Source organism: Argopecten irradians, chromosome 6 (assembly GCF_041381155.1).
Source record: "Argopecten irradians isolate NY chromosome 6, Ai_NY, whole genome shotgun sequence".
NCBI lineage: Eukaryota > Metazoa > Mollusca > Bivalvia > Pectinida > Pectinidae > Argopecten > Argopecten irradians.
Window position 1 is genome coordinate 46343872 of NC_091139.1, and position 16536 is coordinate 46360407.

Sequence of the window (16536 nt, forward strand, 5' to 3'; positions counted from 1 at the left end):
TCCTGATAACTATACAAAGTAGGATAGAGTCCCGACAGTCTACCAATGATGTCAGAGAACCAGTACTGTCAGAATAACTGGTGAGTGTCCTGATAACTATACAAAGTAGGATAGAGTCCCGACAGTCTACCACTGATGTCAGAGAACCAGTACTGTCAGAATAACTGGTGAGTGTCCTGATAACTATACAAAGTAGGATAGAGTCCCGACAGTCTACCAATGATGTCAGAGAACCAGTACTGTCAGAATAACTGGTGAGTGTCCTGATAACTATACAAAGTAGGATAGAGTCCCGACAGTCTACCACTGATGTCAGAGAACCAGTACTGTCAGAATAACTGGTGAGTGTCCTGATAACTATACAAAGTAGGATAGAGTCCCGACAGTCTACCACTGATGTCAGAGAACCAGTACTGTCAGAATAACTGGTGAGTGTCCTGATAACTATACAAAGTAGGATAGAGTCCCGACAGTCTACCACTGATGTCAGAGAACCAGTACTGTCAGAATAACTGGTGAGTGTCCTGATAACTATACAAAGTAGGATAGAGTCCCGACAGTCTACCACTGATGTCAGAGAACCAGTACTGTCAGAATAACTGGTGAGTGTCTTGATAACTATACAAAGTAGGATAGAGTCCCGACAGTCTACCAATGATGTCAGAGAACCAGTACTGTCAGAATAACTGGTGAGTGTCCTGATAACTATACAAAGTAGGATAGAGTCCCGACAGTCTACCACTGATGTCAGAGAACCAGTACTGTCAGAATAACTGGTGAGTGTCCTGATAACTATACAAAGTAGGATAGAGTCCCGACAGTCTACCACTGATGTCAGAGAACCAGTACTGTCAGAATAACTGGTGAGTGTCCTGATAACTATACAAAGTAGGATAGAGTCCCGACAGTCTACCACTGATGTCAGAGAACCAGTACTGTCAGAATAACTGGTGAGTGTCCTGATAACTATACAAAGTAGGATAGAGTCCCGACAGTCTACCACTGATGTCAGAGAACCAGTACTGTCAGAATAACTGGTGAGTGTCCTGATAACTATACAAAGTAGGATAGAGTCCCGACAGTCTACCACTGATGTCAGAGAACCAGTACTGTCAGAATAACTGGTGAGTGTCCTGATAACTATACAAAGTAGGATAGAGTCCCGACAGTCTACCACTGATGTCAGAGAACCAGTACTGTCAGAATAACTGGTGAGTGTCCTGATAACTATACAAAGTAGGATAGAGTCCCGACAGTCTACCACTGATGTCAGAGAACCAGTACTGTCAGAATAACTGGGTGAGTGTCCTGATAACTATACAAAGTAGGATAGAGTCCCGACAGTCTACCACTGATGTCAGAGAACCAGTACTGTCAGAATAACTGGTGAGTGTCCTGATAACTATACAAAGTAGGATAGAGTCCCGACAGTCTACCACTGATGTCAGAGAACCAGTACTGTCAGAATAACTGGTGAGTGTCCTGATAACTATACAAAGTAGGATAGAGTCCCGACAGTCTACCACTGATGTCAGAGAACCAAGTACTGTCAGAATAACTGGTGAGTGTCCTGATAACTATACAAAGTAGGATAGAGTCCCGACAGTCTACCACTGATGTCAGAGAACCAGTACTGTCAGAATAACTGGTGAGTGTCCTGATAACTATACAAAGTAGGATAGAGTCCCGACAGTCTACCACTGATGTCAGAGAACCAGTACTGTCAGAATAACTGGTGAGTGTCCTGATAACTATACAAAGTAGGATAGAGTCCCGACAGTCTACCACTGATGTCAGAGAACCAGTACTGTCAGAATAACTGGTGAGTGTCCTGATAACTATACAAAGTAGGATAGAGTCCCGACAGTCTACCACTGATGTCAGAGAACCAGTACTGTCAGAATAACTGGTGAGTGTCCTGATAACTATACAAAGTAGGATAGATCACAGTCAGAATAACTGGTGAGTGTCCTGATAACTATACAAAGTAGGATAGAGTCCCGACAGTCTACCACTGATGTCAGAGAACCAGTACTGTCAGAATAACTGGTGAGTGTCCTGATAACTATACAAAGTAGGATAGAGTCCCGACAGTCTACCACTGATGTCATAGAACCAGTACTGTCAGAATAACTGGTGAGTGTCCTGATAACTATACAAAGTAGTGTAGAGTGAGTGTCCTCACAAAGTTTAGTCCCTACTAATCCTCTATCTTTTAATAGCATATTCATGGAACAGTTAACAGATTTTAGGTTGATGATTTTTGTTCAAGTACTTAGGACTACCTAAACTTTTATAACCTAGCACACCATGATTTTTTTTCTCATAGGATGTAATGTAAAGTTTATAGACTTTAACGCTATAAAGAAATAATTGATTTATTCCTTGGTTAGATAGCACATAAATATTAAGTAACCTACAGCGTATAAAGTTGATTAATTTGGTTTATAAAGGAGTGTCCGAGCTGAGCCACCGATTCCAGACGTACACAGAAATCTGACAGAAAATGCACAGCGACTGGCAGACCTAGAAATACGAAACTCGGACCAGTCTCGGTCTCCGATGGGAACAGTTCCACAAATTAACATCAGTAACTCATCTGACAACAAGGTAGGGGCCAGCATAGAGCCTTAATATCACCTTTATAAGGACCATCCCTTTTCTGTCAAGTTAGAGGTTACTGTTTGTTTGATGTCCATACATGTTAGGGTCGCTGCTGAAATTAGAAATTTGTTCGACAAGTTAGAGACTTATTGTCATATATGTATGTAAGGGCTTTCACAAATATCAGTAAAGTATGTAAATATCACACGAACATATGACTTAATTCATACATGAAGTACAGTGAATGCAAATTATTTAAATTAATTTTTTTTCATTTCAGGAAAACGTGGTTGAGGTGGATGAATTGAAAAGACAAAGAGATGAATTGGAGCGAGTGATAAAAGAATTGGAGGAAGAAAACAGGTATGTAAAATAGATTAAAAGGTTTTGCTCATGTTTTAATAGAGGTATAAGGACAGGTACATTGGAAATTATAGGTATTGTTTCATGTTTGAAAAAACTAAAGGCATAGTCTTTTAGAAACTAAGGACATAGTCTATTAGAAAAAACCTTAAGGTATAGTTTATTAGAAAAAAATAACAGCATAGTCTATAAGAAAAACCAAGGGCATAGTCTTTTAGAAAAAACTAAGGGCATAGTCTATTAGAAAAAATAAGGGCATGGTCTATTAGAAAAACTAAGGGTATAGTCTATTAGAAAAACTAAGGACATAGTCTATTAGAAAACTAAGGACGTAGTCTATTAGAAAAAAAAAAAACGTGTATTAGGCATAGTAAAAACTAAAAGTCTATTAGAAAAAACTAAGGGCATAGTCTATTAGTAAAAACTAAGGGCATAGTCTATTAGAAAAAACCAAGGGCATAGTCTATTAGAAAAACTAAGCATAAAAAAACTAAGGGCATAGTCTATTAGAAAAAACCAAGGGCATGGTCTTATTAGAAAAAACTAAGGGCAATAGTAAAACCTAAAAGGCATAGTCTATTAGAAAAACCAAGGGCATGGTCTTATTAGAAAAAACTAAGGGCATAGTAAAAACTAAGGGCATAGTCTATTAGAAAAACAAGGGCATGGTCTTATTAGAAAAAACTAAGGGCATAGTCTATTAAAAACTAAGGGCATAGTCTATTAGAAAAACTAAGGGCATAAAAAACTAAGGGCATAGTCTATTAGAAAAACTAAGGGCATAGTCTATTAGAAAAACCAAGGGCATGGTCTTATTAGAAAAAACTAAGGGCATAGTTAAAACTAAAGGCATAGTAAAAACTAAGGGCATAGTCTATTAGAAAAAACTAAGGGCATAGTCTATTAGAAAAAAAACTAAGGGCATAGTCTATTAGAAAAAACTAAGGGCATGTTTTTTAAAAAAAATAAGGGCATCTTATTAGAAAAAAAACTAAGGGCATAGTCTATTAGAAAAACTAAAGGCATAGTCTATTAGAAAAACTAAGGGCATAGTCTATTAGAAAAACTAAGGGCTCATAGTCTATTAGAAAAAACTAAAGGGCATAGTCTATTAGAAAAACCAAGGGCATGGTCTTTTTAGAAAAAACTAAGGGCATAGTCTATTAGAAAAACTAAGGGCATAGTCTATTAGAAAAACTAAGGGCATAGTCTATTAGAAAAAAAACTAAGGGCATAGTCTATTAGAAAAAACTAAGGGCATAGTCTTTTTAGAAAAAACTAAGGGCATTGTCTTATTAGAAAAAACTAAGGGCATAGTCTATTAGAAAAACTAAGGGCATAGTCTATTAGAAAAAACTAAGGGCATAGTCTATTAGAAAAAACTAAGGGCATAGTCTATTAGAAAAAAACTAAGGGCATAGTCTATTAGAAAAAACTAAGGGCATAGTCTATTAGAAAAAACTAAGGGCATAGTCTATTAGAAATAAACTAAGGGCATAGTCTATTAGAAAAACCAAGGGCATAGTCTTATTAGAAAAAACTAAGGGCATAGTCTTAAAAAAACTAAGGGCATAGTCTATTAGAAAAAACTAAGGGCATAGTCTATTAGAAAAAAATGAGGACAAAGTCAATTAGATAAAACAATAAGGGCAAAGTCTATTAGAAAAAAACTAAGGGCAAAGTCTATTAGAAAAAAACTCTAAGGGCAAAGTCTATTAGAAAAAAACTAAGGGCATAGTCTGTTAGAAAAAACTAAGGGCATACTCTATTAGAAAAAACTTAAGGCATGAACTAAGGGCATAGTCTATTAGAAAAAATTAAGGGCAAAGTCTATTAGAAAAAAATTAAGGGCATGGTCTATTAGAAAAAAACTAAGGGCATAGTCTAGTAGAAAAAAACTAAGGGCATAGTCTATAAGAAAAACTAAGGGCGTAGTCTATTAGAAAAAGATGTTTTAGGAATTGTATACATTATCTTTTGTAGACAACTTCATCGTGAATTAAAAGATGTCCGTGAATCGTCAGACACAGAGAGTAACATGTCAGGGGGAGAGAACCCAGCTAAGAAGATAAAGTTCAAGGTTAAATCTGCACAAGACAAGAACCGCAGACACAGTAGCGGTCTTACTATTGTCAAGGTAGGTCTGCATGTGTGGTGTGTGAGATTGGTTTGTAAAATATGTCCTTCAACCTCATACCGTATATAAATTGATCATAGATTGATCTATTCAGCCATGTGATACAAGTATGTTATAGACATTGTATGGTACATGGGTAATGACACAGTTATGACATCATAATCCAATGTGTGAATATGTACCATTGTCTCAGTTCCGGAACTAAAGGAAAACTGTGGTTAAGTTACTTATAATTGGTTTTTAAGGAACTCATTGGGCAGGTCTAGACTAGAGGATGTAGCCTTAACTCAACTACTGCCTAGTAATCCAAAGGTTTAGGAAAGTTTAGGTTTTAGAAAGTTATGATATAATGTGAACTGTAAAAGTACTTGAGTGTAACCCACAGGACATTTTTTATCTGCAACATCAGTTATGTTTCTAAATTTGTAACCATGAAATAAAACTTACTTGACAACAAATGAGAGGTTGCACCAGAAAATTCATCTTTCCCCATTGTAACTGTGATTGTTAAGCTGTATTCCTTTGATTTATTTACAGGAAAAGCCACTGTCGTCCCTTGAGAATACTTATGGGCTGCAGACAACTAACGTACCAAGCCCTAGCTATGATACCAGCAGGATTTCTCGTCCCCTTGCAGACAGTCGTAACATGACGCGCGAGGACGTCAGCCGCAACATGACACGTGAGGAAGTAAGCGTTCTGTATTCGTCCCATCGTTACAGCTCGCCACCTGAGAGTAACATGTATGAGCCTTCCCCTCACAGTCACAGCTATAACTCCCACAGTAATAGTTTGCCCTCCAGACATGACAGCACATCTCCCTCACTCAGCCCCCAGATCACAAGTGTTACCTCCCCTTACACTTATGAATATTCGTCACGTTTCCGTCAGGACCTGTCTCCTGGTGAGAGTCATTTTACACCACGAGCATCTGAGGGAGCCCCCAGCTATATTGACAGGCGAGAGAGGACCGACTTTGACAGTCTGGATAACTTGGATGTCAGTCCCTCTCACTTCACTCTTCCCTCCTTCGCCAACAGCAGAGCGTATCTAGAGGATGAGGATGCCGATCAAATGCAGATGGTGGACAAAATATTCCCGAGCAACCTGTCTTATTCAGGTTAGTAGTTATCTCCCAGGTTTCATACAAGATCAGTATGTTTTGACACATTCTTATTTATATCACTTGTAGTATTGTGTTGTTTAAAAAATATATAGGTAGACATAGTAACTCAAAATTGTACGCCTTGAACAGTTAGACATAGTAACTCAAAATTGTACGCCTTGAACAGTTAGACATCGTAACTCAAAATTGTACGCCTTGAACAGTTAGACATAGTAACTCAAAATTGTACGCCTTGAACAGTTAGACATAGTAACTCAAAATTGTACGCCTTGAACAGTTAGACATTGTAACTTGAAATTGTACACCTTGAACAGTTAGACATAGTAACTCAAAATTGTACGCCTTGAACAGTTAGACATAGTAACTCAAAATTGTACGCCTTGAACAGTTAGACATCATTACTCAAAATTGTACGCCTTGAACAGTTAGACATCGTAACTCAAAATTGTACACCTTGAACAGTTAGACATCGTAACTTGAAATTGTATACCTTGAACAGTTAGACATCGTAACTTGAAATTGTACGCCTTGAACAGTTAGACATCATTACTCAAAATTATACGCCTTGAACAGTTAGACATCGTAACTCAAAATTGTACGCCTTGAACAGTTAGACATCGTAACTCAAAATTGTACGCCTTGAACAGTTAGACATCGTAACTTGAAATTGTATACCTTGAACAGTTAGACATCGTAACTTGAAATTGTACGCCTTGAACAGTTAGACATCGTAACTTGAAATTGTACGCCTTGAACAGTTAGACATTATAACTTGAAATTGTATACTTTGAACAGTTAGACATCATAACTTGAAATTTTATACTTTGAACAGTTAGACATCGTAACTTGAAATTGTACGCCTTGAACAGTTAGACATCGTAACTTGAAATTTTATACTTTGAACAGTTAGACATCATAACTTGAAATTTTATACTTTGAACAGTTAGACATCGTATGATATGTCAACTTTTCACTATATACAAACAGTTTTTGATTTAGTATCTGGACTGCAGCACTTGACTTTGCGTTAAGAAGGTTTGACTGTAGATATGTTTTTATAGAAGTTACTACATATATTCTATACAATCAAGTGGTAGGATATTTTAATACGGTTTGTATCATTGTTTTGTAGCCTACTCCATGTCAAATGCTGGGACAATGAACGACCATGAAGAAATGCTGCAAGCAGCCTCAACAATGGGCACTGCCACGTCTGACCTGTTCAGTGAGGCCATCATCCCATTCTATCAGTACTAGTTCCCCATCACCAGGCTATCATCCCATTCTATCAGTACTAGTTCCCCATCACCAGGCCATCATCCCATTCTATAAGTACTAATTATCAATAGATAAACCCAGAGTCCAAATGCTTTTTCTGGTTGTCTGGCATTTTTCTCAGAAATCATACAAGGTGGCGCTACATGTACTGAATAGAATATATATATAATATATAAGTCTAGAGAGGTTTCAAATGTTCAGTGATTTTCTTCAAAAATGAAATGTCATAAGAACTATAACAGCTATTTAAACTGTGAACAGATTAATTTGTCAAGCTTTCCTATCATTGCTTCCTAGTAAATAATTCTGTATGGTAGCCGCCTTAGTTTTTTGGGAAGCTAATACTTGTGATAATAATGTATTATGATCATGTGCCATATTTACATCAATCAAAAACTTCAGATTGCTGACCTGGAAATACTTTAATATACTTCCCTAAGAACCCCAAATACCCAGTCAATGTGAATATGTATTTGCTATGTTAACCATTAATACACTTTTTGAAGTCATTCACACTTAACGCTTTTGTATATACCGGTATATGTGCAAGTAATTTTTTTTCAAAGTCCCTTTGAGAGAGATATGATGATTCAGTGTGCTGCTAGTCTGTTACAAGGTCCCAAAAACTATAGGGCCATCAGCTCAAATGGTGCAATGTCTTTGCAGTAATTTGTATGATACTTTTGAAATCAATTTTGGCCATATTATTGTGAATCATTTTTTCAGGTTGAGAGTGTTTCAACAGTATTAGATTTGTATATGATATACATTTGTATATTTTGATGAGTACTAATTTTGAGTTTTGAAAGGACACATTGCAAAACTAGGATTTGGGTCTGTTCTAGAGTCTCTTATGTGTGTTAACAGTTTGTTGATACTGTAGATGTAGATATTGAAATGTGCAATTTACAAATTAAGAGGATACATACTAAAACCTAACTTGTGCAAAATGTCCTTTTACTTGGTAAACTTTGTAGTATTTTGGTATAAATACAGGAATATGTTTGTATCTTAGTTATGTAAAAACCAATAATGTGTTCAATTGTGTCAGTGCCCTGATGCAATTACTGCCATATGCAATTTAGCAGAAACTTGTATATGTATGTTATATAATTATCCAATATATACATCTTTGTATACTTATTTTATGAAAAAATATATACATATTTAGTTCAGAATTGAAAGCAGTATAATTTTGGATTACTGATTCTTTTTTACATTATCTTTAATACATATTCCTTGAATAGTATTGCTGTGAGCTTGTAAGTTGCAAGAATGTAATTCTACTACTAGATTTGTGTTGAAAAGAAATCACCATAATCATGTACTTTATTCTTGTCACATGAAACGATAAATGCATTCATTGAATATGATGTTGGGCCAAAAGCAAATTTTATTTTTGACTTTTTTTTTATGATAAACAGCGATATTGATATAGACAAAGTCAGATTTTCTAAGTGCCTATTCATCAAGGATATCATATTTAAACTGATTTTTACTATTTTTCGGGAGGAACTGTTCTTGTTATAATACTGAAATAGAATATAATTGTTGATATACTATTATATATTACAAAGTGATTGTATAGAAATGATCTAAATTATTTTATATGGATTGTATAAATATATGTAATATCTGTACTCTCAGGCTGGGTCTTTTCCAGGTATCAATGTACAAGGAATAGAGAAAATAACCTTGTATTAAAGTATTCAAAGGTTTTGTGTATATCACACGATGTAAGGTGTGTTTAGGTGTAGAGTCTGAACTACATACATTTTGATCTGGTGCTGAACAAAAGCTATTTGTATTTAAGATATTGGTTTTTTTTCACAATATCTCACCTTTGTTGTTGTATAGTATAAAATTCTAGTGTTTCAATTAGCAGTGGTGCAAAACATTTTCATCTCAGTATAGTTTCCAGATATAACACTCAAACAGGGATTATTCTTAAAAATGATCTCATTGAAGTCAGGTCTCTAGGGTTGTGCAAGGCTTCAAGGTTAACTGATCAATAAAATTTTGGGATATACAGTTTAATGAAGTCATAAGTTTGAAATTCAAATTAGTGATTCATAACATGTGTCTCTTGCCATTTTCACATTGTTTTACAAATATGTTTACTATAGAGCAGACAGACATGGGTTTACACCCTGGACCTACAGGCAGTAGTTGTAGTTATTGATGACTAGGTATTGTATTGGGCGCTCTATTGTTTGGCTGCTTCGTACTTGAAGGATAAAATTCAGTCTTGCCTTTGCTTTATACAAGAAATGAAATAATTTTGTCTGGTGCATGTTTATAGATGTATAGTGTCCAGCCTGATCAGAGATTTTGGTTTCTGTTTTTGTTGTGGTCTCTGTAAATTCTGTTGTTGTTTATTGTCAATGTTGTGGCTGATCTAATTATACATACAGAAATCATTTAGTAATCGTCAATCTATAATTTTGCTGTTTTTTTCTTTTTTGGACCATTAAAATTTTGGTGCAATAAGTTATTGTTTTTTTTGTTTTGTTTTTAATTATTTCCTTTGTCATTTTTAATCACAAATGCATTGTGACGTATTTAACATCACTTAAATACAAGACCTAGCTGGACACATTATTCTCCAATACTATACAAGGAGATCCTGTGTAAGCTGGTCGACTGACCCATGTCATGTCTAAGGTCAGGGAGATCCTGTGTAAGCTGGTTGACTGACCCATGTTCATGTCTAAAGGTCAGGTGATCCTGTATAAGCTGGTTGACTGACCCATGTCATGACTAGGTCAAGATCTGTTAAGTTGGTGATGCCCATGTCATGACTAAGGTCAGGGAGATCCTGTGTAAGCTGGTTGACTGACCCATGTCATGTCTAAGGTCAGGGTGATCCTGTGTAAGCTAGTTGACTGCCCCATGTCATGACTAAGGTCAGGGAGATCCTGTGTAAGGTGGTTAGGTTGACTGCCCCATGTCATGACTAAGGTCAGGGTGATCCTGTATAAGCTGGTTGACTGACCCATGTCATGACTAAAGTCAGGTGATCCATGTCATGACTAAGGTCAGGGAGATCCTGTGTAAGCTGGTTGACTGACCCATGTCATGTCTAAGGTCAGGGTGATCCTGTGTAAGCTGGTTGACTGACCCATGTTATGTGCCCTATTCAGGGTCAGGGAGATCCTGTGTAAGCTAGTTGACTGCCCCATGTCATGACTAAGGTCAGGGAGATCCTGTGTAAGCTGGTTGACTTCCCCATGTCATGTCTAAGGTCAGGGAGATCCTGTATAAGCTGGTTGACTGCCCCATATCATGTCTAAGGTCAGGGTGATCCTGTGTAAGCTGGTTGACTGCCCCATGTCATGTCTAAGGTCAGGGAGATCCTGTATAAGCTGGTTGACTGACCCATGTCATGTCTAAGGTCAGGGTGATCCTGTGTAAGCTGGTTGACTGACCCATGTCATGTCTAAGGTCAGGGTGATCCTGTATAAGCTGGTTGACTGACCCATGTTATGTCTAAGGTCAGGGAGATCCTGTATAAGCTGGTTGACTGCCCCATGTCATGACTAAGGTCAGGGAGATCCTGTATAAGCTGGTTGACTGCCCCATGTCATGTCTAAGGTCAGGGAGATCCTGTATAAGCTGGTTGACTGACCCATGTTATGTCTAAGGTCAGGGAGATCCTGTATAAGCTGGTTGACTGACCCATGTCATGACTAAGGTCAGGGAGATCCTGTATAAGCTGGTTGACTGACCCATGTCACGACTAAAGTCAGGGTGATCCTGTGTAAGCTGGTTGACTGACCCATGTCATGACTAAGGTCAGGGAGATCCTGTGTAAGCTGGTTGCCTGACCCATGTCAACCCATGTTATAATTAAGGTCAGGGTGATAGAAAAAGTTGAGCCCAAACTGTAAAGAAACTGTCAAGGTATTTGATTATGAAATGTTTGACAGTAAAGTATTCGTCACAAGCAAAACAAAACAAGGGCCCAATGGGCCCCAATCGCTCACCTGCAATCTGGTAATCATGCAAGGTTCATACTTAACAAATAGAGTAAATAAGAATTTATATCATCCCTAAGCATATTAGAGGCCCCTTTGCCTCTTGGTTATTAAAAAGAGGTCGTTTAAAGATATTAATCTATTTGACCCCTGTGACATTGAATGAAGGTCAAGGTCATTCATTTGAACAAACTTGGTAGCCCTCTATCCCAGTATGTCACAGACCCATTATCAGGTCTCTAGGCTTTTTGGGTATTAAGAAGAAGTCTTTTAACAATTTTAGCCTATTTGACCCCTGTGACCTTGAATGATGGTCAAGGTCATTCATTTGAACAAGCTTTGTAGCCCTTCATTCCATCATGTTACAGGCCCAATATCAGGTCTCTAGGCCTCTTGGTTATCAAGAAGAAGTCGTTTAAAGATTTAAGCCTATTTGACCTCTGTGACCTTGAGTCAAGGTCAAGGTCATTCATTTGAACAAAGTTGGTAGCACTTTGTCCCAGCATGTCACATGCCATATATCAAGTCTCTAGGCTTCTTGGTTATATAGAAGAAGTCTGTTAAAGATTTTCACCTATTTGACCCCTGTGACCTTGAATGAAGGTGAAGGTCATTTATTTGAACAAACTTGGTAGCCCTTCATCCCAGCATGCTATAAGTCAAATTTCAGGACTCTAGGTCTCCAAGTTTTGGAGAAGAAGTTGTTAAAATGGAAAAGTTGACGCCGGACAGACGGACGGACGACGGATGCTGCACCATAGCACAAGCTCACTTGCCCTTCGGGCAGGTGAGCTAATGAAGGATCCGCACAATGGTTTGTAACTGCACTGTCCAAGTCATGTGTGCTACCATGCAGTGGAATGTATGTGGTAGTGTGTCATACCACAGGCTTTTGACGTTTTAGGTATATGTATATAGACACGTTTATATGTATTACACATACATATTTGAACATAGAGATGTCCATATATCTATAGAGCCAAAAGCCTGTGGTCATACCTTTACTGACTATCAACAACAACAAAGTAGTTTATCATAAAATGTATTTATAAATGAGTGTTAGATGGTTAAACACCTACATTGTAACAATGGATGACTGGTTCTATACAGTGACTGATTAACCAGCTACTTAACTGGTTCTATACAGTGACTGAGTCACCAGCTACTTAACTGGTTCTATACAGTGACTGACTAACCAGCTACTTAACTGGTTCTATACAGTGACTGAGTCACCAGCTACTTAACTGGTTCTATACAGTGACTGACTAACCAGCTACTTAACTGGTTCTATACAGTGACTGATTCACCAGCTACTTAACTGGTTCTATACAGTGACTGATTCACCAGCTACTTAACTGGTTCTATACAGTGACTGATTAACCAGCTACTTAACTGGTTCTATACAGTGACTGATTAACCAGCTACTTAACTGGTTCTATACAGTGACTGATAACCAGCTACTTAACTGGTTCTATACAGTGACTGATTCACCAGCTACTTAACTGGTTCTATACAGTGACTGATTACCAGCTACTTAACTGGTTCTATACAGTGACTGATTACCAGCTACTTAACTGGTTCTATACAGTGACTGATTAACCAGCTACTTAACTGGTTCTATACAGTGACTGATTAACCAGCTACTTAACTGGTTCTATACAGTGACTGATTAACCAGCTACTTAACTGGTTCTATACAGTGACTGACTAACCAGCTACTTAACTGGTTCTATACAGTGACTGATTAACCAGCTACTTAACTGGTTCTATACAGTGACTGATTAACCAGCTACTTAACTGGTTCTATACAGTGACTGACTAACCAGCTACTTAACTGGTTCTATACAGTGACTGATTAACCAGCTACTTAACTGGTTCTATACAGTGACTGACTAACCAGCTACTTAACTGGTTCTATACAGTGACTGATTAACCAGCTACTTAACTGGTTCTATACAGTGACTGACTAACCAGCTACTTAACTGGTTCTATACAGTGACTGATTAACCAGCTACTTAACTGGTTCTATACAGTGACTGATTAACCAGCTACTTAACTGGTTCTATACAGTGACTGATTAACCAGCTACTTAACTGGTTCTATACAGTGACTGATTAACCAGCTACTTAACTGGTTCTATACAGTGACTGATTAACCAGCTACTTAACTGGTTCTATACAGTGACTGACTAACCAGCTACTTAACTGGTTCTATACAGTGACTGACTAACCAGCTACTTAACTGGTTCTATACAGTGACTGACTAACCAGCTACTTAACTGGTTCTATACAGTGACTGATTAACCAGCTACTTAACTGGTTCTATACAGTGACTGATTAACCAGCTACTTAACTGGTTCTATACAGTGACTGATTAACCAGCTACTTAACTGGTTCTATACAGTGACTGATTAACCAGCTACTTAACTGGTCTATCTATACAGTGACTGACTAACCAGCTACTTAACTGGTTCTATACAGTGACTGATTAACCAGCTACTTAACTGGTTCTATACAGTGACTGATTCACCAGCTACTTAACTGGTTCTATACAGTGACTGATTAACCAGCTACTTAACTGGTTCTATACAGTGACTGATTAACCAGCTACTTAACTGGTTCTATACAGTGACTGATTCACCAGCTACTTAACTGGTTCTATAAGTTACAGTGACTGATTACACCAGCTACTTAACTGGTTCTATACAGTGACTGATTAACCAGCTACTTAACTGGTTCTATACAGTGACTGACTATAACCAGCTACTTAACTGGTTCTATACAGTGACTGATTAACCAGCTACTTAACTGGTTCTATACAGTGACTGATTAACCAGCTACTTAACTGGTTCTATACAGTGACTGACTAACCAGCTACTTAACTGGTTCTATACAGTGACTGACTAACCAGCTACTTAACTGGTTCTATACAGTGACTGATTAACCAGCTACTTAACTGGTTCTATACAGTGACTGATTAACCAGCTACTTAACTGGTTCTATACAGTGACTGATTAACCAGCTACTTAACTGGTTCTATACAGTGACTGATTAACCTTACTCAGAGCTGTCATGTCTAAGGTCAGGGTGATCCTGTGTAAGCTGGTTGACTGACCCATGTCATGACTAAAGTCAGGGTGATCCTGTATAAGCTGGTTGACTGACCCATGTCATGACTAAAGTCAGGTGATCCATGTCATGACTAAGGTCAGGGTGATCCTGTATAAGCTGGTTGACTGACCCATGTCATGTCTAAGGTCAGGGTGATCCTGTGTAAGCTGGTTGACTGCCCCATGTCATGACTAAGGTCAGGGAGATCCTGTGTAAGTTGGTTGACTGCCCCATGTCATGACTAAGGTCAGGGTGATCCTGTATAAGCTGGTTGACTGACCCATGTCATGACTAAAGTCAGGTGATCCATGTCATGACTAAGGTCAGGGAGATCCTGTGTAAGCTGGTTGACTGACCCATGTCATGTCTAAGGTCAGGGTGATCCTGTGTAAGCTGGTTGACTGACCCATGTTATGTCTAAGGTCAGGGAGATCCTGTATAAGCTGGTTGACTGCCCCATGTCATGACTAAGGTCAGGGAGATCCTGTGTAAGTTGGTTGACTGCCCAATGTCATGTCTAAGGTCAGGGAGATCCTGTATAAGCTGGTTGACTGCCCCATATCATGTCTAAGGTCAGGGTGATCCTGTGTAAGCTGGTTGACTGCCCCATGTCATGTCTAAGGTCAGGGAGATCCTGTATAAGCTGGTTGACTGACCCATGTTATGTCTAAGGTCAGGGTGATCCTGTGTAAGCTGGTCGACTGCCCCATGTCATGTCTAAGGTCAGGTCAGGGATATCCTGTATAAGCTGGTTGACTGACCCATGTTATGTCTAAGGTCAGGGAGATCCTGTATAAGCTGGTTGACTGCCCCATGTCATGACTAAGGTCAGGGAGATCCTGTATAAGCTGGTTGACTGCCCCATGTCATGTCTAAGGTCAGGGAGATCCTGTATAAGCTGGTTGACTGACCCATGTTATGTCTAAGGTCAGGGAGATCCTGTATAAGCTGGTTGACTGACCCATGTCATGACTAAGGTCAGGGAGATCCTGTATAAGCTGGTTGACTGACCCATGTCACGACTAAAGTCAGGGTGATCCTGTGTAAGCTGGTTGACTGACCCATGTCATGACTAAGGTCAGGGAGATCCTGTGTAAGCTGGTTGCCTGACCCATGTCAACCCATGTTATAATTAAGGTCAGGGTGATAGAAAAAGTTGAGCCCAAACTGTAAAGAAACTGTCAAGGTATTTGATTATGAAATGTTTGACAGTAAAGTATTCGTCACAAGCAAAACAAAACAAGGGCCCAATGGGCCCCAATCGCTCACCTGCAATCTGGTAATCATGCAAGGTTCATACTTAACAAATAGAGTAAATAAGAATTTATATCATCCCTAAGCATATTAGAGGCCCCTTTGCCTCTTGGTTATTAAAAAGAGGTCGTTTAAAGATATTAATCTATTTGACCCCTGTGACATTGAATGAAGGTCAAGGTCATTCATTTGAACAAACTTGGTAGCCCTCTATCCCAGTATGTCACAGACCCATTATCAGGTCTCTAGGCTTTTTGGGTATTAAGAAGAAGTCTTTTAACAATTTTAGCCTATTTGACCCCTGTGACCTTGAATGAAGGTCAAGGTCATTCATTTGAACAAGCTTTGTAGCCCTTCATTCCATCATGTTACAGGCCCAATATCAGGTCTCTAGGCCTCTTGGTTATCAAGAAGAAGTCGTTTAAAGATTTAAGCCTATTTGACCCCTGTGACCTTGAGTCAAGGTCAAGGTCATTCATTTGAACAAAGTTGGTAGCACTTTGTCCCAGCATGTCACATGCCATATATCAAGTCTCTAGGCCTCTTGGTTATATAGAAGAAGTCTGTTAAAGATTTTCACCTATTTGACCCCTGTGACCTTGAATGAAGGTGAAGGTCATTTATTTGAACAAACTTGGTAGCCCTTCATCCCAGCATGCTATAAGTCAAATTTCAGGACTCTAGGTCT

General features: G+C 38.4%; 1 protein-coding gene across 1 annotated transcript in view; it reads left to right on the forward strand.

The window, feature by feature from the left end:
• The window catches only part of LOC138326073 (dystrophin-like), a 29378-nt gene extending 19371 nt beyond the window's left edge, over positions 1–10007 (forward strand). Inside the window, exons 13-17 of the mRNA XM_069272202.1 lie at positions 2454–2610; positions 2885–2967; positions 4951–5104; positions 5642–6224; positions 7363–10007. Of these exons, the coding sequence (XP_069128303.1) occupies positions 2454–2610; positions 2885–2967; positions 4951–5104; positions 5642–6224; positions 7363–7487 (1102 nt within the window). The 3' untranslated portion in view covers positions 7488–10007. The remainder of the gene's footprint in view (positions 1–2453; positions 2611–2884; positions 2968–4950; positions 5105–5641; positions 6225–7362) is intronic.
• Positions 10008–16536: the final 6529 nt, after the last annotated feature.